At 42.5% G+C, this 23,274-nt stretch overlaps 1 protein-coding gene across 8 annotated transcripts in view; it reads right to left on the reverse strand.

Annotated features, from left to right (window-relative positions):
• The window catches only part of CTNND1 (catenin delta 1), a 47,887-nt gene that overhangs the window by 19,745 nt on the left and 4,868 nt on the right, over nt 1-23,274 (reverse strand). For 4 of the 8 annotated variants that reach the window (XM_082628813.1, XM_082628812.1, XM_082628808.1 and 1 more), the window contains 4 exons: nt 4,598-4,714; nt 3,091-3,381; nt 1,034-1,105; nt 143-295 (listed from right to left, as the gene is read on the reverse strand). In XM_082628813.1, coding sequence (XP_082484939.1) covers nt 143-295; nt 1,034-1,105; nt 3,091-3,285 — 420 coding nt within the window. In that variant the 5' untranslated portion in view covers nt 3,286-3,381; nt 4,598-4,714. Of the gene's footprint in view, nt 1-142; nt 296-1,033; nt 1,106-3,090; nt 3,382-4,597; nt 4,715-19,624; nt 19,679-23,274 lie in introns of all 8 variants that reach the window. The other 4 variants (XM_082628809.1, XM_082628811.1, XM_082628814.1 and 1 more) reach the window with 4 other exon arrangements.

Here is a 23,274-nt window from a genome sequence, read left to right on the forward strand (position 1 = left end):
CCCAGAGATCACTTTCTTTATGCCTTTACCACAGATCAGTGGCTCCTCATCCACCCTAATTAAGTGCTTAGCCCCTCCCCTTAATAAAGACCATAGGAAGAACTCCTCCATCATCCCAGACCTTATACAAGTCTTAGCTTACTGTGGTCTCTGTGCGCCGAGTGGTTCCATCATCCGAGGTCTCCACAGAGACAACAGACATGGCTCCCTCAGGGTCCTCCTCCGTGTAGGTCTCCACAATCTGCCCTGGCTCCTGCATCCTGGGGATGGTGCTATACAAAAGGTGACTGTGATCCTACATGGAAAAGAGAAAAAAGAAAGAGCTATTATTAAGCCATATATACTAACAATCCATCCCAATGAGAGGCACTGCCTGCCTCCCTAAAGACACTGCATCTTCTATGGGCCCCAGGATTTTTAGAGGGGTGCCTGTCCCCACTTTTGAATTTGTACAAAAGGGCAGAAGACATAATTTCCCAGTTCTAGTCATTTAACAAACAGGAACCGAGTTAACTATAGCTACATCAACACCCAAGTGACAGAGACAGCAAATATAACTTCCCAGTTCTAGTCATCTAAGTGAATATGAACTGTGTTGAACTGCAGCTACATCTACATCTGAGGGATCCTTCAAAAAAAAAAGTTCACCCAATAAGCACTTTTAAGATGGACCAGAAAACCCCAGTAAGAGCTATCTTCTGAATAGCTCTATGCTATTCTTCAGATATGCCTAAGGCTCAAGATCAGCCAGATTTTAGGCATGGTTTTCTGCAAAGTAGAACCATGCCCATTCTAGAAAAGGGATGCAGTAATTGAGAGATCAAATACTGGATCAATGGTCATTACAATTAATTCCAAAATAAAACTACATTTATACTTTGAAACTCCATTTTTTAATTTTCCTAAATGAAAGAAACTAATTAATGGGAGCTTACAATGTGCCAGGCACTTTAGAAGACACCAATATGCTCTTAAGCTGAGGAAGTAAGAAAGATATGAATAAGCAACCCAGACCTTGAGCCAAAAGAATTACCTGGGGTCCGTTGAGTTTTAGATCTGAAAATTTCTGTCGCTCAAGGTCAACATCGCCCACAAACCGGCCGTTCTGAAACATAGCCCACAAGAAGACAATTCATTTTGTGGCCTTCTTTTGCTCTATCAAACACAAATGATCTTTTTTCCAAACAGGAAAAGGCCTTTCAAGAAGACATTTGTGGCCTGGAGTCCTTCTGTCAGTACAGATAAAAGCAGCACATCACTCCTTAGACTTAACACCTCAAAATTGGAACCGGGCCTAGAACTCTGGCAGACTGGGTCTCTGGAACATAGGAACGTAAGCTCAATGAGGGCAGAGGTTTATTGTGTGTTTTGTTTTTGGTCAGTTTTGTTCACTGTCTCCCTAGTGCCTTGATCAGTGCCTGGCACATAATAGGTACTCAAAAACTATTTTCTGAATAAATAGCAGAGACTCAGATAAGTTCCCCACGAAATCTTTTTGGAAAGCCATAAGAACATAAGGAAACTTGGAAAGCCTAGGTTGGGGGGTTTCCAAAGCCTTCTTTATTGTTTCATGCATCTTCATGCTCTACAACCACTGGAAACTCCCAGACCAGGCAGCTTTTTAAAGAAAGAGGCAAGAAATATGAGTTTCTCTTTCCAAGTAGAAAGAAAACAAGTATCTCAACTCCCCTCAAGCAGATGTCTCAGCATCTTCATCACCAATTATTAGAGCCACAGAACACGTTCAAAAATGTCATTCTTACGCTGCTCTGTCTTAAACAGCAGGAAATAATCTAATAACATTATACTACGTAAAAATACATTTGACTACTCCCCTTCAAAAAGAATACAGTGAGATTCAGCCACCTTGGGAGACTCTTCCCCCACCCTACTCCCATTACATAGGGAGCGTAATGCTGTAGGGAAAGGAAGTTAAACATTACTTTCAGGAAGAAGGAAGGGTGTGGTTTCATTGCTGAGCAGAAGTTAAAAATAAAAGAGAAAGAGAGAGAGAGAGAATCCATGTACTAAATCCTGGAATTCCCCACCACCTCCAAGGCTGAGCAATCCTGCTCTCCTTCTCAATACATACCCCTCCCTCAACCCTAACCCTTTATTCTTGTTCCTATAAAAATCCTAGGAACACTGCAAACACACTGCTTCCAAATTCCTGATCATCCCCAGTTGGAATTATATCCTCTCACTCAACACGCTCCTTAGCATGAGGGACCTTCTCCATCTTAAAAAATAAATAAGTAATCAATGAAAGGACTTATTGGAGCATGAGCACTGTTCTTAGTTCCCATCAGAGCTCTCTTAAAATGAAGTCTATCAGGCAATGCCTACTACACACACACACACACACACACACACACACAAAACCTCAGACAGATTACATCACAGCGAAGTCAGACTACAGAAACCATAGGAAACACAAGATACTTCTCATTTCTAACACCAACTCTCCCAAGTCACATCAGAGTCAGCCAACCCAGAGACCACTGGCTCCTGTGGTTATTTGGGTTAAACAGCAGCATGATGCTCCCTCTCCAACTCTAACCAAAAGAATTAACAATGACCCCTTCCTCCAAGAAATGATTTGCACAGCCAACAAAAAGAGTATGGAGCAGGAATACACAATTTATGAACACTGCCACACCTTCTGAGCAAACTGTTCTCTGAGGGAGAATACAAGATGCCCACCTTCCCCAACCACTAAGCAGGCATTTAATTTCCTGAATTTCTGATATGGGGGTGGGGGGGGGAACACACAAGAAAAAAAACAAGTAACCTGAGTACAGCTTCAAATTATATGATCTGCCATTACTAGAACTGCATCCCAACCCAGAAACCCCACTCCAGCAAACAAGAAGTCAGATGGATGCTTCTAGAGATAAGTCCACCCAACTCAGCAAAGCAGCAATATTCCCTATCTCTTCATCAGTATTTATCACCCCTGTAAAGGTTATCATGAGGCATGGGCACTGGACAGCCCATAACCACGAGGAGAGTAGTTTCCCAACAAGGATCATAGTCTCTCTATGACCATGCCAAAGTCCTACCTGCAGGTCTGATGGAGAGAGGGGTTACCTGATGCCGGCGGGTGAGGGTGCCGTTGGCCATGAGCGGGTTGGCATCTTGTGGTGAGACCCGGACGCGTTCCAGTTGCGCCGAGACGTGGCGCCGTTCCTCCTCCAGCGCCCGGGTCAGCTTCTCAAACTGGGCCTCTTGTTCCTTCACAGAGGCCAAGATGCTGGCGGTCGACTCCACCTCTGAGTCGTCCATGAAGGTAAGGGGCAGAGCCGCCGCAGGGCAGGGTAAAAAGGGAAGGTGGATCACAGGGGGAGGAGGAAGGAGGGAGAAGGCCCCCCTCACTTCACACTACCGGGAAAAGGTAAGAGAGAGGAGAGAAAGAAAAGGTCACAGGTCAGAGAAGACAGATGAATTATTAATCCCAGAGCCAAAGATGCCCTCTCGTGGTTTTACTGCAGCACAGAAAGAGAGCCACCACCAAGCCTGGACCCACCACCAGTGTCTGTTCAAGCAGGATCCTTTGCCCATTACCCTCTTTAACACCCCACAAGAAATAACTATTGAAAGGGAAAGGGCAACTAGATCCAAGGGAGAATGTGCCTAAGGGCTGTAGTCATGACATGAGTTTAAAATTAGGTTATTCTCCCCTGGGAAACTTTGCTGGCATCAACTCAATGAAAGATGTAACTCCACAGTATAGACAAGCACACACTCTCCTGCAGGGGCAAGCCACCTCTGAGATACGGGGGCAGTACAGATCTTACTTAACCTCTCCCAAATCTGAACACTGAAATTGCTGGAGTGGTGGCAAAATATACTAAATGAATATGCTAAATTAAAACGCTGATAAGAAATGGATGCAGTAAAAAAAAAGTCCCACCATCAAAGGCAGGAAATAAAACTAAGGCCCTCAAATTGAATACATTTATAAAGGGACTTTTCTACTTTTAAAAACTATACTACAATATTGACGGCAGAATGTGTGCCTTGGCTAACAGAGGCAAGAAAGCAACAGAATAAAAAAGTCTATGTGTAAAAAGGCAACATTTTCAGTGACCTTCACACCTCTTTGTGGAGTAGGAAAAGGAGCATTATATTAAATTATAAAGTTATCCCTTGAAGTAGTTCGTATTCTAACCTTCAATTAATAGCTGGAACTTCCCACATCTCTGTTATCCTGCAGAAAGCTCTAAACAGGCTACATTTTTACCTCTTTACATATTCCAACTAAGGGTAAATATCCAAGTATCTAGAGGGTTTATGTGTACCACACTTCCACAGTAAATGATATTCAGAAGCGAAGAGTTCCCCATACCCTATTACATAAACTGCAAGCTGGCTAGTAAGTGGAGGGGCATTGTAGTCATACTGTTGGACTTGGTAGGGTTTCTCTCTTATAAGTTGGCTATAAGAGACTTTCTGGTCAGTCAGTCCAAGATATACCATGTTGAAAGGCAGGTTTTAGAATAAACCCTCTCCCTTATTCCCCACCCTCTCCTCAACCCCTCCAGAAAAAAGGCACTTAAATTTTTTTTATTCTTAATAAACATATTTACATACACACCTGTTAAGAGAAGGTCGTAACTGATTGGTTTAACAGAGAACAGCCCAGTCTAGATTCAAAATATCATGGGAGAAGCATCCCAGCCACCACAGCAAGGAGGAAGCAGGAAGAAGAGAGCTGTAGAAATATTTGGAGGAAAAATAGGAATGAGAGGAAAATAAAATATACCTAATACATTAAAAAAAAAAAAAAAGGAGCAGCAAGGGCAGGTGTTGGGGAAAAAACAATCTGGGAGTGGAAGGGAGTAATTTAAAATACGACTTGGAATTGCTTAATGTGACAAATGCCCTTTGGACTTTGCTCTGTTTTCAAATACTTGGACCTTGGTTGTAGTTTTCATTAAAACCTGGATTCTACTGTCATGTCAGAGTTCCTCTACGTGTACTTCTGTAGAGAACCAGGAGCAGGTCATAATATGGATATATATTCACTTACCCCCTGTTCCCAGCAACCAAATTGGGAAGGAAAAAAAAAAATTGCTGTTGGAATGCCCTTCCCCCTCCTTCCCACCCCTAAGGCAGAAACCTCAAAGCCCAGTCCCAGCATGCCCACAAAGATACTGAGAAACCAATGCAAGAGTCATCGTGGGGAAGACATGTGGGGACTAGCCTAGGCTAAGCCTTTTGCTTCAGTTCCCTTTCCCACGCTCCCCAGAGCCCTACCAAGCACAGTCGCTTGGGTCTGTTTGCTTTAGAGTATACGCAGTATTCAGCAGGCAAGAGTGCCCAGAGGAACTGATAAATAGGTGCCCAATAAACTCCTGAATTAATTCTCCATCACAGAGACTCCTTCCAGTGGATCTAGATCTCCTTCCAGTGGATCTAAATCCAAGAATGTGGCAGCCTTTTTTCCAAAGTCCTCCTACCCAGGCTCTGGGCTCCCGCAGTCACTTATCAACTCCTGTTCTTCCTTTAGGTCCAAAGCCCATTGTCACTTTCTCAATTCCCACCCTACATTCCAACAGGTCACTCAAAGGTCTTTAATAAGTAGCCTTATTTTTTTTTTGAATGTTGCTCCCTTTTCACCTCTATTACTTCATTTGCACTTGCCCTCATCTGCTATGTACAATGACCTAGGAACCTTCCACACCAAGAGGACCCGGAGCTGGGGAGATTCTTCCAGTTCTGGGTTTCAACAGGGTCTGTCTGAACTGTAGTTAGCACTCTGGCAGTCTCTGCCCTGTAATCTTTGCTAATAAAAGCCCAAACTACCACTACTATCAGGCATACAGTGCCAATGCTCCCTGTTGCACAGAGAAACTGTCACCCTTCCATAAAATTGCCACTTCCTGCCCCCACAACTTCAGCTAATACAATACAGGGAGTTAGGAAGGGTAGTAGGGCCTCTATCCAGGGCTCTAGGTCGGGAAGCAATATCTGGAAAAACATCAGCTTCTCCCATCTTCGTGGCTTTAAAAGCTGACCACCTGGCTCTAATTTGGAGAAGAAGGCAGAAAAGTCAAGAAAAAGAAGATCAGATTCCTAGGACTAACAGCATGGGGGAAGTTTTCTGCCTGAAAGACGGCAGAAGCAGAGCTCTGTAGGACAGAACTGGACTCAGAAGACAGGTCCCAGTCCTGGCTCTGCCACGAGCCAACAACGGCAGTAAGTCACTGCCACGTTCTCATCTCTAAGAAGCCAATACCACCAGCCCCGTCTAACTCAGAGTTGCTGTAAGGATCGGCTGAGAATTTAATGCTATACAAATGTGACGTATTAAGTTGTTTCAAGAGTTAGTTTCTATCTTCCAATTACATTACTTAATAGTAATGCCTCAGCCCAAAACTATTCGGTGAACTAGTAGACGAAATTAACTGGATCAGGTGCATAACTAGGTTCTAACGAGAGGAGGAGGCTGGTTTCCCTACTCCAACACTATTTACCAGGAGGTCCCACCTAGACCAGTGTTTCTGGGACATAGGGTGCTTCTCTAAGTGCCTGGCAGTTATCACAGAACTACACATCTGCTATAATGAGCTCTCGATTCCCTGTATGAGGCCTTAGCAGTTTATTACTAAGGAGAAAGGGAAGGTGAAAAGAACTAGCAATTACTGAATGTTTTACATTTATTATCCTGGCAATCCTTACAGCAACTCTAAGGAAGTTTTACTGCAAATGAGAAAACAGGCTATAGGTGTAGAAATTACCCAAGGTCTCAGTTAATAGCAAATTTTGAACTTAAGTCCAATATAAAATGGACAGTCCAGCACCTCTCTCCGACAACTCTTAAGAGCTTTCTACCCAAACATCACAGGAAAAAGGGAAAAGAAAAAGTTTCCATTTATCTAGAGGTTGAAGGGTTATCCATAATGTCTACAAATAAGAAATAAGTGGGAGAAAAGAAATAAATGGGAGGAAAAAGAAAGCATATGTGGGGGAAGAGAACGAAGCAGTTGGGCAAGATATACAGTACACCACCTCACAACTCAGAGACTTGAGAGTCTTCTCCGTGCCAAACATACACATCATAAGAAAATTATACTATAGACCAGAATCTGCAAACCATTAACTGATTTTGGCAGTTAGAATCAGGAAACCCTTAAGACTACAGGCCAACATCTTTACAGGTTGGCCACTTATTATTTTCAATGGATTACACTTGTTCTCACTTAAAAAAAGTTCATCGGGAATTCCCTGGTGGTCCAGTGGTTAGGACTCGGGGCTTTCACTGTCGTGGTCCCAGGTTCAATCCCTGGTCAGGGAACCAAGATCCTGGAAGCCGAGCTGCACAGCCAAAAAATTAAAAAAATTAAAAAAAGATCATCAAGGAATTGCCAAGGTGAGGGAGAGGAGCAAAGTGAACAAGTGAACCTTGCAATTCCCCTAACACTAGATTTTCTCAGAGTAACTGGTTTTACTCTTTTTTCAAAAAAATAAATTTATTTAATTTATTTTTTATTTTTGGCTGCATTTGGGTCTTTGTTGCTATGTGCAGGCTTTCTCTAGTTGCAGTGAGCAGGGGCTACTCTTTGCTGCGGTGCGCGGGCTTCTCGTTGCGGTGGCTTCTCTTGTTGCAGAGCACGGGCTCTAGGCGCATGGGCTTCAGTAGTTGCAGCGTGCGGGCTTCAGTAGTTGTGGCACGAGGGCTAGGTAGCTGTGGCTCACAGGCTCTAGAGCGCAGGCTCAGTAGTTGTGGCACATGGGCTTAGGTGCTCCACGGCATGTGGGATCTTCCCAGACCAGGGATCAAACCTGTGTACCCTGCATTGGCAGGCGGATTCTTAACCACTGTGCCACCAGAGAAGCCCTGGTTTTACTCTTAACAAGCCATAGGTCCTATAGACCTATGAGTCTACAACAAGGCTCCCACGTTCAAGCAATGACAACAGTAAATATTCAATCTCTTCTGTAAGAATTCTGAACCAGAAGAAGTTGAATTAAATCAAATACCCAGAAAGACCAAACAGTTTGACAATGCCAACCAGGTAAAAGGGGAAAAGAAGAAAGTCACTTGCCAATAGCACAATCCCCACAATGACTTGTTCTACTGTAAATTGGCCATAGAAATATAATTTGAAATTATAATTTTTAGAGGTTAAGAACATAAACTTTGGACTGCGTTCAAGTCCCAGCTCCATTGCTTCTTAGCTATATGACTTTGGGCAAATCTCTCTAATCCTCAGGTTTCTTTTCTGTAAAATGGGGAAAATAAAATACATAGGGTGGGGCTTCCCTGGTGGCGCAGTGGTTGAGAGTCTGCCTGCCAATGCAGGGGACGCGGGTTCGTGCCCCGGTCCGGGAAGATCCCACGTGCCACGGAGCGGCTGGGCCCGTGAGCCATGGCCGCTGAGCCTGCACGTCCGGAGCCTGTGCTCCGCAATGGGAGAGGCCATAGCAGTGAGAGGCCCATGTATACCAAAAAAAAAAAAAAAAAAAAAAAATACATAGAGTGGTTGTGAGGATTGAACGAGACAATCCATGGAAAGTACTTAGAAAATGTCTTGACGCACAGAAAGCTACTGCTACCAATACAATACTATAACAAACAGTTAACACAAGAGACTAGAGTTTTGGTCGTGTTGTTAGGGCTTTCGAATAAACCACACATCTCCACATGTTCCCCTCTCCCACTTACTGTAGCTCTGTAAACTACAGGAATCCTTCACACTCTTAAAGGGAAAAAAAAAAAAAAAATTAAACTCCAGGCCAGGGGTCAAAAGACCGGGAGTTCAAGTCCTGGCTCTGCCAAAAACAAATTGTGAGACCTTGGAGAAGTTATAAATAACCCCCGTAAGTTTTACTTTTTATTACTTTTCAGAGTTCAGCTTTAATGGGCTAATATATGTAAAACTATAGGCTGGGTAACCCTGAACTTCTCTCCCAACTCCATGCACTTCAGATAAGTATATCCAAAGAGATGACCAGAATCAGGCATATAAGCCTCTGCGGAAAGCAGAAAAATTATTTGTCTTCAGGTGGAGAACTCTAAACCCCGTGAAATAGTCTTTGGGTTCTTAGGAAAGAAGTGTTATCTTCTGTAGAGCCAGGTCCAAATGCAGCCCTCTTCCCTTCTTTCTATTTCTTCATTATGAAATCAAAACCAATGTCATAAAGTTATCCCTTCCCTCTAAATGCAATAATAAGCAAAATTCCGCTTCTACATCACCCTAGGGATTTCAAACTGTTTTTTTAAAAAGCACACTGAGCCTTCTCTTAAAGAATACCAATCAATAAAATATAGCACCTGTAACGTAATACAGAACTGTATTACATAACATTCAAACCAAGAAAGGTAGGTCTTCCAAACACAGAAAAGGCATTTGTTTGCCTTAACTGGCATTTGCCCCAAGTTCAAAGCAATTAATGCTGTTCAACCACACACGGAGAAAACTGGCACGTTATTTTTAAATCAAAAGGAATGTATTTTGTCAATAGTTTTTCTATGGCTTCTTATCAGAGTGCTTTACCAAAGTCCAAAGTCTTAGTACTCCACCCACCACTTGATGTTCCACCATCCAAAGCTTAGAACAATTCAAAGCTCAGTCAGAACAATTCTCATATTTCTCCCTGCTGGAAAAACTCACTCCCACACTAACCCCAAGTCTCTGAACGTGACTTGCAATAAGATGGAGAAAGGACTCTGCTCACTTCACAGTCTCATGTCAACTGGGCACTTCTCAGAATTACAAAACTGACATTCCAGAAATGGCATTGTCTTAGGTGCTTAGCAGTTGCTGTGCTTCCCTGGGGATCTGCTTTATGATAGGCTCGGCTTCTCCACTTAAGAGCACTCAAAGGGCTGACTGAAGGAGTCTGTTTTACAAGGAAGGCCTAGGTCTCACTGTGTCCAACACAAACCTGATGAATTAAGGGAGTCTCTGGCAAATCCCCTCCTCTTAGGAAAGAGTGATCATTCTATCTCATTGGAGTTTCAGAGAAAAAAAGGGAAAATAAATATATGAAAGGTTTTTTTTGGTTGCTTTTTTTTTTTTAAAGAAATACTCCTTGTTAAAAGGCGGCTGAGCTAGCAATCTCTATAGGTCACTAGGACACCTTAAACATTCTAGTTACCCGTCAGGATTTAAAGTTTTTACTGTGACTTTAAAAGGAAAAAAAAAAAAAAAATCACCTCCACCATCTTGACCCTAAATTCAGAAACCAGATGGAACATTCTTCTTGCTCTCTTTTCCCCTCCCGAGTATTCTGGGAACCCCCCAAACCATAAGATACTAAAATGTCTAAATGCTAGACTGGCTTTGAAGCAAAGGAAGGGTGTGGCTCTCAGCTCCTGAGGGGGCCCAGGACTGAAAGGGTATGGAAAGAAACAAAACCTGCTTCTCTCTGGAGCGTGTATGACACACACACAGGACTGGTCTAACAAGTCCTTCTGATCTCTCAGGCCAGGCCACCTCCTTCTCCTCCCCCACCACCCACGTGCCTCTCCAAGGCCTTCCACTGGGACAGATAACACTGAATTTTCTCTCAATCCTGAGCGTCTGAGAAACATCAAGTTACTTACCTGTATCCCTGTTGCAACCCTGCCAAAGGCACCTCACACAGCCTTATAAGGAGAAAGCAGAGCTTTAGGGAGAGGCCAATAAGGAAACAAAGATAAGAAGGAGGGGCAAAAAACAGAGGGAGGTGTCAGACTGGAGGAAGGGGAGAGGCCAAATGCCTTTCTCCATTCTACAAAAGGAGGGGAAAAGAGAGGAGGTCAGGTATACAATGGGAAATTAGAAAAAGTCTAGTCAAAGTGGAACAGTATTGTTTAACTCTCGTGTCATAAAAGAGGAATCCTAAAATTAACTAGGACACCTTATACTCTTCCCTACCCTAGGCTAGAGGAAAAAAATTCATGGAAAAAAAGCTTAACCTTAAGGTTTACTAGAGGCCACCCAACTGTTTGAGCTCACAGTCCTCTTAAAGTGGCAGCTTCTCACCAAACCTCCTAACTTTCTATCTCTGGCATTCCCACCATCTCTCTGCCCATCATTTGAAGATGACTTGGAAAAGCTGAAAGCATGTAACTGAATCATATTTACAGTCCAGCTTCCTAAGAAAGCCCTGAGCCCTGAAAAGAGCAACAAGACACCCCTTCCATTAGGTTTAGAGTATGCCTCCCTTTTGAGACAAGCAAGAGAGAGAAGGTGTGAGTCTATGAAGAAATCATAGGAAATATGAAGGTCCTATTTCAGCTCAGGGCAGATAGCTGACGGAAATGTTTCTTCCTATCTAAAAGAAGAAAATCTGACCTCACAGGGGGAGAAAAGTTGTGAGTCATTAATTACTGACCTCCCTCTATAAATTATCACAGATACTCTTCCCAACAACCTCTGAGGTAATGTTGGCCTCTTTTACAGATGAGTAAACCGTGCATCAGAAGTACTGGCTTCCCTGGTGGCGCAGTGGTTACGAATCCGCCTGCCAATGCAGGGGACACAGGCTCAAGCCCTGGTCCGGGAAGATCCCACATGACGCGGAGCAACTAAGCCCATGCGCCACAACTACTGAGCCCGCATGCCACAACTAATGAAGCCCCTGTGCCTAGAGCCAGTGCTCTGCAACAAGAGAAGCCACTGCAATGAGAAGCCCGCATGCCACGACTAGAGAAAGCCTGTGTGCAGCAACAAAGACCCAATGCAGCCAAAAATAAATTAATTAAATTTAATTAATTAAAAAAAAGTATTCACTATCCTGCTCAAGGTCATCATATAACTAGTAAGTGGTAGAAACGCATCTCTTCTACTCCAAGTCCATGTTCCTTCTCCTTGATAGAGTGAAATGAGTATGAACTTTCTGTGCTTCCTGTGGTTAAAAGTCATTCTAACTCAAATAGAGAAGGTGACCAAAAGTAAACTTTGGGGGGAGGAGGGGAGGGGAGTGAGAAAGGATGAGGTGGAAGCACCTAGACCTTTGGGTATTGCCTTCATTTTAAAGAGCAAGACCTCACTCAATTCTGGAGAAGAATAGCCAGAATTGAGAAATACCTTAGATTTCCCATTTTAAAAGGGAAAAGAACTCAGGAGAAAAGGTGAGAGGAGCAAAAGTAATAGTATTACTTGGTACACAATCACCTGCTTTTCCACTGAAAGGCCCGCTATAGAAATGTGACTACTTGCCACATTCTCTAATCACAGCTCAAGAAAGAAATCTAATCACAAATATCCCTACTCTCATTTTTAACAGTGACATCTCACTAAACCAAAAGCAAAGATCAGATCAGAGGTGGGGTGGGAAACACAAGGAACTAGAAGCAGGAAAGACTGTGCTAGCCAGCATCAGAACAGAGGGGAGGGATTGTTCTAGTGGTATGTTAGCAATCTGCCTCTAGGGCAGCTGTCCTCCTGGGTAATCAAAGGCCGGCTTGTGTGTGTGCTCAGGGACTAGCCAGCCTGGCAAGAAGCTGAGGACTCAGCCACCCAATCCACAAAGTGAGAAGAGATGCCTGTTTCACAGCTGGAATGGAGGGCAGGGAAAACACAAAACAAGAGGCAAAGGCGGGCGGGAGGGGACAGAGAGTGCTACAGGTTCTATTTCAGTCTAGACAGAGGGGAAAAAAAATCCTAGGAAACTACCAACCATTCCCTAGTCAAGCGCAAGCAGAGAATTGCCGGTACCTCTCAATACTAAAATAAAAAATGGGTAGGTTTCTCCGGCTCTGTACGTAGTAAGATGTCAACTGGAAGAACGAGACCTGAAATGTAGGGCCCCGGCATTGCCTGTTTCTCTCTATCCCTTTCAGACTCAACAAGGTATCTGCAATAGCCACAGTGAATAAACATAATATAAATAAACATCTATCTCCTTCTAAAAATTCCTTTCTTAATTAAATCCTAGAGATCTATAAATAATAGTAGCACACATAAAAGTCAGTGAGATCCCCAATACTAAGAGATCGAAGCCATTTATATAACTCAAGTGCTAAAACGCAAAAGGCCACAGTCAGAATTCACACTCCCTAATCCCTCGGAGTAGCTAGATGCTCTGAGACCCATTAGACACACAAAGGCTGCTCTCTTCTCAGTAGAGCCCTGTAGCAGGGCTGCTCTCCAGGGACAAAGAGATTTCACAGGAGAACCACAAAGACATCGCCCCTCTCCATTCCCCCACTCCCAGCTTTCTCACTTCCTGTCACAGTAGCACCAGACCACAGTCTCCCAGAAACAAACAAATACAAAGTGCTGGATTCTGGGCTTCAAGCCAACTGCATTCCAGGGCATCCTGTCTACCAATCACCAGCCAGAGCTCCCACTTTGCCCTGCTCAATTCCTTATCATGTTCAGGGAAAACAACCCTCCTCCCTGCCCCAAGCCAACACTACATAGGACAAAGCTCAGGCCTTTAAGAATCAGCAGAAAGATACTGTGTGAAGACCTAAGGGTTCAGAGGGGCTGAGGGGATTTTCAAGATTCCTATTTAGCTAGTTTCTTCACTTTGGAGGCTGCGGATCTTAAAACTGGTATTATACGCAGCTCAGCTACGTGCGATACATCTCATAGAAAGCTTCATCATGGCAATCTGATAACCAACCTGAATTCAGTCAATGGAATATTCCCACCTGGAAAAACTACTTTAGGACACATCCTCTGTCAACTTCTCTGTCACCCATTTCTGCTGTTTTCAAAGTCTTTCAAACTCTTTTCCCCACAAGCATAAAGCTGATTTTTTAAGAGGCCCCAAATAGAACAAACAAAGGCAGCAGACTCCACCCTACAAAGAGGCAGAATAGGTATCAGCAGATGCTAGGAGCAAAGTTCTCTACTTCCCTAGGGAATGAAAGGAGGCCCACTAGGAATTGCACAGTAGTTCTTGCAGCAAAAAAAGTCAACACAACAGCTTTTCCTGCTCACTACTCCCCCTGGAGTGGATCAGGGGCTGTAGATTTGGAACCTCTTCAGAAAAGAAAGCCTCCCTTCCTAGTAAGGGTCCACAGCTGACACCAAGAATGGGATAAATGATACATTTTTCTGTTATCTTAAACAAGTCCACTGGACGTTAGCTCTAAACTTTAGAAGCAAAGATGCAGATAGAAGTCAAGCTCTATTTAGCCAAAGATTCTTGAAATCCAAAACAACACCCTTTGCCCCCAGGGCTCAATTCTTGCATAAAGCATAGTATAAGGCTCAGCACAGAGTTCTCAAACCAGGGGGACATTCCAGGCGACTAACTAGTAATACACTATCATTTCTCATCTTTTCTCCTCCCTTTCTCCTACACTCCTTTCCCCTTCTTCTTGGACCTGCTAGAAGTACTCTGTGCTGAAGCCTGATTCGGATAGTACATGCTGATGCAAAAGGAGATAAGTCTAAAACAGCACAATTAGAAGGAATTAGTCCATATCTGGCTATGATATAACCAGATGGAAGGAAATGGGGCAGGTACATACACAATAGTCAGCCATTCTAGAACTGGATAGAAAAAAGAATATTTAGCAACACTACATTTTAGAACAGAACTTAACAGCAGGTCCTAGCCACTGCAAACTCTATCACTGAAGTACATACACAAAAAAGTTAGAGATCTCTGACCTAGCACTAAATTGGACTAACTCCCTTTTTCACTCAAGAATAATTTTAAAAATTAGTTACAACTGTTGGTATTCTTATCCAATTCTCCCTTATTCATAGCCCAGGCCAAATAAATCAGTCAATTAAGTACTACTGTGTGAGATGATTATATAAAAAGCAGATAAAAATAGTAGAGTAGAAGAGTTTTCTGAGATTCTTTAAAAAAAAAAAAAAAAGAGGGCTTCCCTGGTGGCGCAGTGGTTGAGAGTCGGCCTGCTGATGCAGGGGACATGGGTTCGTGCCCTGGTCCGGGAAGATCCCACATGCCGCAGAGCGGCTGGGCCCGTGAGCCGTGGCCGCTGAGCCTGCGCGTCCGGAGCCTGTGCTCCACAACGGGAGAGGCCACAACAGTGAGAGGCCCGCGTATCGCAAAAAAAAAAAAAAAAAAAAAAAAAAGAGGGTTATAAAAGACACACTCCAGACAGAACTGGACACACCTGTAGCAATGCTGCTTCTGCTACTCCAAAAGGATGCTCTGCAGGTTTTCTGCCTCAAATTGAGTAGGTGAGACAGACTGCATGCTGACTCAGAAATATAGAAACCCATGATGGGAAGGAGGGAAGGAGACCAGTATAGCCAACTGATCGCAATTCAGCACAACTTCATCAAAAGCCCTGGTCTACTTGTATCCCTGGCTGTTTGCAGACATTTAGAAAACCCAACCAAAGGAATAACAAATGAGTAAGGAGAAAGTCAATGGAAGGGCCCAAGACTTAAGCTGAATACTCAATGGTTAGAAAAGTATGAATCTGTTTTGCTATATAACTTCCCACATACCCCTTTCTCTCCAAGTCAGGCCCAAAGCTGAAAGAACTGGAGGGAGGGGAGGCAGAGAAAAGAATGTGATTGGGAAAAGGTTTTGCTACATTCCAACTAGCCAACATCCCACAGAGCATTAAGAATGCCCAAGAATCCAACCCCACTACTGAGAGTTGCTAGGACTCTGCTAACACACATCCAATTCCTCTACCACCCTCCCCCTAAACACCCTGAAAAGCAGCATAATTGAGATAGCTTGATGAAGGCACCAGCTGTTTCCACCACTCTCCCTCCCCCCAACCCGAGAGACCACAGTTCAAACTCACATCAAACACGTAATACAATTGGCCAGTAGGAAGGAGAAGCCAGAACTAAAATAGCAGGAAGAGTGCCAACTGGCCCCACTTGGAAGGAATGCTTTCTTGGCTCAATTTAAAATAAGAAACTTTTGTCATCCACTCCCCTCTGCCCAATTATGTTCTCCTTCCCACAACCTACCCCTCAGTGTCAAATGGATTTCAGTTTCTTCCCTACAACTCCTTGATGTATTTTCAAATGTCAGGGAATACAGGGGAGGTATAAGGTTGAATGTAAAATGTCTGGGAGATTGGAAGCCTTCCTGGACTGCAACAGCCAAACCTAGCACAGGGCTATCACATAAGGGCAAGGAGACAGGAGCCCACACAGCACCCATCACCATGTTTCAAGCAAGGAAAGAAGGGAGCAAATGCTTGTGCTGCTGAACATGGATGATAACCCTATTTCCCATGGAATGGACAGCCAGCTGAAGTATTAATGTTATCAGCCCCTCCCCCACCCATATTCTAAGTTGACCAGCATTAGCCAAGGAGGAAGGGAAGGAAGCCAGCACTTCCTTTTCAGACAGGAAGTAACATTGGCCCTTCCTGTCGAGTTTTAAACAAATTGTCCAGCTGAGTTTCAATGTTAACATCCTCTCCTGAATTTGTTCCACAATTTCAAAATGGAGAGGGGAAATGGAGATATGGTCTAAAAGTTTCCCCTCCCCCTAAGAGGCAAGTCCTCAATTCCATACTAAGTGCTGGCAGAATCCCCAAATCAGGCGGTGACATCTGTAATTCCAAAACAATACGGGATACAGAGGTAGAAAACTTCAAATTAGCCACCTTCTTACCGTGTCTACTACCATGAACTATTCTTCTCTACTTCTTATACTAAGTAAATAACCACCCATCTGAGAAATCATATAGATATGTAGCTTAACTCAAATGTTCAGATTTTGTGGTCCTCAAGCCTAAGTGATCAGAATCACCTGGGAAGCTTTTTAAAAAATACAGTCTCCCAAATCTACCTCCCCATCCCTCATACCTCAAATTCTGGAGAGAATGCCTCAGAATACATGTTTGCAAAAAGCCCTCAAAGTGATTCTGAGAGTCAGCTATTGGGAACCACCGCACTGGCCTATCCCTGACAACCTTCTGACCACCACATTCCTCTCCCAAAAAGGGCATTAGTTATAAAATACATTATTTGGACCTGCTTTACTATTCAGCAGACAGCTCATTATTCAGTCTGGATTTGAAAGCATGGATTTAAATATATAAATGGCCACAATGACACAATCCTAAATGCTATATTCTAGACTCAGAATCTAAAAGGAAGAACTGTCTCACTTTGGAATCCTGAGTTGCTACAGTGGTGGACATCCCTATTTACACTGAAGACTGGACAACCCAACTATTTTGTTTTTTTAATTTAACATACAGAGCTGGAATTTTTATTTAATAATATGAAATTCCAACCAAATCTTATTAAATATTTTTATAAAAATGAAACTATACACAATTCTAGGATTCAATGTTCATCTAGTAGCCAATATAAGAAATAATTTCATACTACATGCATGTTGTGTCACATATGTACATATTTAAGAGTAATACGAGTTATTAATAATCTAAAATGTGCCACCATGTAACCTGCAACTGTTGTGAAGACAATGTGAGCACCAATTTGTAAACCCAGTTGTTTTTTAAATGACTCAGTTTAACTTTCCTCCAAGGAACAAAGAGCTGTGCCACATTTTCAAAGACTGTTCCACATTCCATCCCCAAAGAAGTCCGAAGTCCTAAATCTAGCATTCAAGACCCTAGATAATTTTAGCCCAGTTGACAATAGAAGTAACCAGAAACTCTGGATTCATGTGTTACCTCTGACACTTATCCAAGTCACTAACTTCTGGTTTGAGTAAGGGCAAGTGAGTAGCAAGATGTTTTTAAAAGAGGCATAAAGAGAAATATTTCCACAAAGAAGCATGTCACTGAAGACTTAGGAAAGAAGAATGGCATTGAAAAGACATACTTTCAAGACAACTTTCAAGACATCTATAAATGCTGAAGTAATACACATCAAGCAGTTATTTAAAACAACTTCAAAATTGGGGGGAACCTGATTGCCTAGAGTATTTCCTGCAAGATGATATACAGTTACCTGACCAAAGGAGAAGCGGATGGAAGGGGGGAAAATGTTTCCTGATTGAGGTCATGGCCCAAGGATGATATTAAGTAACAGAATGACAACTAGATAGTTATAATTAAAGAGAAGAATAGAGGGTAACCAGGTCAAGTTCTAGGGCTAAACTCCAAACAGAGAGAGACAGAGAAATTCTTTCACTGAAGGACAGGCTAGCTAAACCAGAAATCTTGAGAGGGAAAGGAAGAATGGGTGATTCAAGACACAGCTACTCTGGTAATCAAATATCCTTTTACTTTCCATTATGGGGTTGACACAGAACATCAATCACTAAACAGGTGGTGCTTCTTCTTCAATCCCACCAAAGCCAACCAGGCCAAACGGTTCAGCAATATGCTTTAACAACCATTACTGCTTAAACACACATATAGGAAGGGAAAAGAGACATACAGTTAGTTATCAGGATTGATCATGTCCCCTGATGTGCAAGACAGAAATATGGATACGGTGACCTATAAAATGGTACCTGAAGCCATTTAATCCCAATGATTAGGGCTGCGGGGAAGCAGGGGCTTTTGGGTCTAATGAGCAAAACGAAAAGCAGCAGATAAGCGGGGTAGGCATAATATTTGGTCATAAACCAAATCAACAAATGTACTCAAAAGGAAACTCAACGTACTCAAAAAGAAGGCTGTCACTTCTACTATTCATAGAAATTTGAATCTGTAGATAAGAAGGTGGAGAAATAGATTTCTCTAGGGAAGAAAATTTTGATCTCACGTCCTAAACACATACAAGCTTATTCTAAGTAGTTGCCTTACTTTTATCATTCTCCAAGACAAGGGTCATCAACCTATGCAAATTCTGCTACTCTGCAAATTATGTGCTGACTATACTCACATGCAACTTCTGCAATGGGACAAAGATGGAGGCTGGGCCAGGTGTTCCCTCAACTCCTTACAAAGCCTACACAAAAAAATCGTTAACAGAGCTTCCCTGGTGGCGCAGTGGTTGAGAGTCTGCCTCCCGATGCAGGGGACATGGGTTCGTGCCCCGGTCCGGGAAGATCCCACATGCCGCAGAGCGGCTGGGCCCGTGAGCCATGGCTGCTGAGCCTGTGCATCCGGAGCCTGTGCTCCACAACGGGAGAGGCCACAACAGTGAGGCCCGGGTACCGCAAAAAAAAAAAAAAAAATCATTAACAGCTGTTGTCTCTGGGGTCTGAAGTGAGGAGACTTTTCTTGGTACCATATAGCGCAGGAGGTGGTCCTACACTGTGCCCCCCCTTATCTCCAACACACACCCATTTGACCTCTCTGAACACGTACACTGCCCCCATCTCTCTTGCTTGCTGGTAACAACCAGCCTCAGGGCCTTTGCACTTTGTACCCATATCTATGTGACTTCACTCTAATTTCTTAAGTCTCTTTCAAACATACCTTGTAAGTGAGGCCCTCCCTGACCACTCTGTATTAAACAACCTCACTCCCACCCTTGCGCTTCTTATTCACCACCCTACATATTCTGCTTTATTTTTTTCTCAATAGTGTTATCACACTCTGACTTACTATATATTTACTTGCTTACTTAATATCTATCTCTTCCAACTAGAATGTAAGCTCTGTGAGGTCTATTTGGTGTACAGCAGGCTCTCAAATTTCTTTTGAATGAACGAATGAAGATGTTTTACTTTTTTAATGAAAACAAAAAGTTAAATTTTAGAAAAATAAATCAGTATTATTTCATTTTTCTTTCTACACATTTTTTCTAATTGTGACCTTAGGCCCATCAGCTGGGGTCTCCAGTAGCCTTACCTGCAGATTTGGCTGATGTTCAGCGGGGTAGACATTCAAATGGCCAATTCTGCCCTGGTTTACAAAGTAGTCAACAGAGAAGAGAACAACAGAGAGGTTACAGAACTTCCCCCATTCCAACAAAGAAACAATGGAAAGAAATCAGATTGGCACCCATTTCTCCTTTAAAATAGACCACTCTGTTTTTAAAAGTGTACTGAATATACACCAGCTACTTTATTTCTATGAGATTTACTTCACTTGCAATGAAATGGCAACTGTAGGAGCCTTGATAAAAGTACTGAGAAGTTGACTTAGTTTCTATAACAATGTCTCATAACCTCAACCACCAGCATACATTTTGGTTTTTCAAATATAAGCTCCCTAAAACAAAAATCTTTTCACTCCACAAAGAGACCTCTCAATATGAGACCACATTTCAATATAAAACATGGGAAGCACACACAAAATTGACAATTTACTTTGGGAAAAGTAAGTATCTTTTGCTCTACTGTCAACTGAACCAAAATGAGTAATTAATTAGTAAATGTGGATGAGATTTGAAAATCGAAAAAATAAAACCTAATCTTAATTACTAGAAGAAATCAATCTTCTTGAATCATAACAATTAATCTTAATCTAGACCCAATTGAAATAAACCAAAAGCAGTATCCTAATACTTGTACCTTCACCACATGAGTACAATTTATTCTATTTTAAGAACTAGAAATTTCTTCCAGGACTTCCCTGGTGGCACAGTGGTTAAGAATCTGCCTGCCAATGCAGGAGACACGGGTTCGAGCCCTGGTCCGGGAAGATCCCAAATGCTGCGGAGCAACTAAGCCCATGCACCACAACTACTGAGCCTGCGCTCTAGAGCCCATGAGCCACAACTACTGAGACCATATGCCACAACTACTGAAGCCCGCACACCTAGAGCCCGTGCTCTGCAACAAGAGAAGCCACAGCAATAAGAAGCCTGTGCACCGCAACAAAGAGTAGCCCCCACTCGCCACAACTAGAGAAAGCCTGCGCTCAGCAACAAAGACCCAATGCAGCCAAAAATAAATGAATGAATAAATAAATCTAAAAAAAAAGAAATTTCTTCCATATTACGTGTCAGTGAGGCAAAGTGATGCCCATGAAGACCACCAATCTAAGGGGAAAAAAGACAGGGGAGGCAAAAAGACAAAGGGAGACACCAAATAAAAAGGGGAAAGCAAATGAAAAGAAGAAAATGTAGGAGAATCAGTAGAGGGAAATGGGGGTTTAAAAAAAATATGGAGAGCTGGGTGAAGGAGTTATGATAGGAAGCTACGGAGTGCCAATAGAAATTAAGTTTAAATACTATTCAGAACACTAGTTTCACGGGTTATTTAGTATGAGGGAAGGAAAAAAAGAAGGAAAATCTTAGGCTGGAAGAAACCAAAAGTTTCCAGGCAAGGCTGCATCTAACACATATGTATTTCCCACAGGCCACAGTTTAGCTTTTCCACATAGAAAAGCAGACCTTTTTCTTAGAGGCACACTTCTCATAGGAAGCACTGATGAACTCAAAATTTCTACAAGTCTCAGTTTAAATAAAGGTTGAAAATAGAAAATGATGTTTCCTGAACATAAAAAAGGGAGGTTTATTTCAAGAAAGACATAGTAAAAAAAAAAACAAAAAAAAACACAAAAAACTGCCGTCATTGCTATGTAACTGTTTCCTGTACATTCAACACTAACGTTATCCTACAAAATCCTGGTTGGACAAGTGAGACGGCAAGGAAAAGAATCTGGTTCAAAGTCAAGAATAATAAACCCAAACAGAGCTTTTTCAACCCATTCTCTGCCAAAATTAAAGGAAGTTTATCCTTGGGTGCTAGAGGTCTGTCTCTTGTAGATACAAAAAGGTGGGAGAAACTTACATTGCTGTTTTTTCCCCTAAAGTATCCAAGTCTCCTAAGAAATTACTGCAAGAGATTCAAGCTTTGCCACCAGCTTCTCTTCCCTCATTCACACCTTATTTTACTTTATTAAGGGTTATCCATTCCCCTAGCACCCATATTTTGGACAACCCTGCCCATGTAACTCCCCAAACCTGCCTATTGCTAAAGGCACTTTTTTCCCCATTAAAGAAAAAAAGTTAGCCTATCCATCCAGGATGCCCATTTATTCTGTAATATAAGCATCTATATCCACCATAGAGTCTCGGGTTTTAAGACACCTTATAGGGAACTTAGTCCAACAGACAAATGATGTTTGAGTTCACTTAAAGTATCCATTCTAATAGCAAACACAAGGTGCTCCCACGAGCTGGGCAACATCTTATGAATTTTGCACGTATTAAGTCACTTCATCATCACAACAATCCTATGAGATGGTTAATATTATTGTCCTTATTTTACAAACAAGGAGATCAAGGCACAGAGCAATTAAACAATTTTCCCAAGGTTACTTGGCTAGTTAAGTGGTAGAAGATTTGAACCCAGGCAGTCTGGCTCCGGCATCCATGCTCTTAACCATGCAAAGCTGCCTTGCCTCTCTACATTTATGGAACACTGAGATTGGAAATTCCCTGTTTAGTCAGCATATTGATCAAAAAATACAGAATAATTAAGCATTTGTGGCAAAATTTTAACAATTGGTGTCAAGGTGAATGAAAGGTATATAGGAGTTATTGTGCTACTCTTCCAACTTTTCTGTAAGCTTGAAATGTTTTCAAAATAAAAAGTTAAAGTTTCTTTTATCATCACACAATGGCACAAGTTTTGTGAAAGTGATGCCCAAATTATCTGTTAGCCATCAAAGAAGGCTTTAAGAAAACTCTGGATCCTTATAATGTTCCCACTACATGCCTGATTTAAATTGCCCACACCGGGACTTCGCTGGTGGTGCAGTGGTTAAGAGTCGGCCTGCCAATGAAGAGGACACGGGTTCGAGCCCTCTTCCGGGAAGATTCCACATGCCACGGAGCAACTAAGTCCATGCGCCACAACTATCGAGCCTGTGCTCTAGAGCCCACGAACAACTACTGAGCCCACGTGCCACAACTACTGAAGCCCGCGCGCCTAGAGCCCATGCTCCGTAACAAGAGAAGCCACCGCAATGAGAAGCCCACGCACTGCAATAAAGAGTAGACCCCGCTCGCCTCAACTAGAGAAAGCCTGCGTACAGCAACAAAGACCCAACGCAGCCAAAAATAAATAAATAAAATTTTAAAAAATAAAATAAATTGCCCACACCACTCCAGATAGGCTTAAGGACTCACCGGAGAGGAAATGGCCTTAAAAATGGGGAACACTGTCCCTGAACCAGAATAGTAAATGTGGGCCCCGTTCTCAATATTTAATATTTAATAATCAATAACATGCAATTCCAAGTAGACTTAGTGGGAAAAAATTACTTCTAAAAATACATTATACAATAGAACTAAATACAAATCAATCCATACCCTTATATCCCACTTGTTAGTTCTAACCAGAACAGTTTTTCTTCCCCGCCTTCACAATCTCCCTGCCAGGCTATATCAATGCCCTCTATTGCAAACCTTGGAGGCAGCTGCATTTAGGAAGAGCAATCCCTATTTCAGCTTCTCAAAGCATTTAACCCCTTTTGCAAGGGAAGAGAACATGAAATCACATACTGATAACCTATGGCTTGTTCCTTTAGGCAAATTTCTTGTTACT

Source organism: Mesoplodon mirus, assembly GCF_964341445.2.
Source record: "Mesoplodon mirus genome assembly, chromosome: 7".
Classification (NCBI taxonomy): domain Eukaryota; kingdom Metazoa; phylum Chordata; class Mammalia; order Artiodactyla; family Ziphiidae; genus Mesoplodon; species Mesoplodon mirus.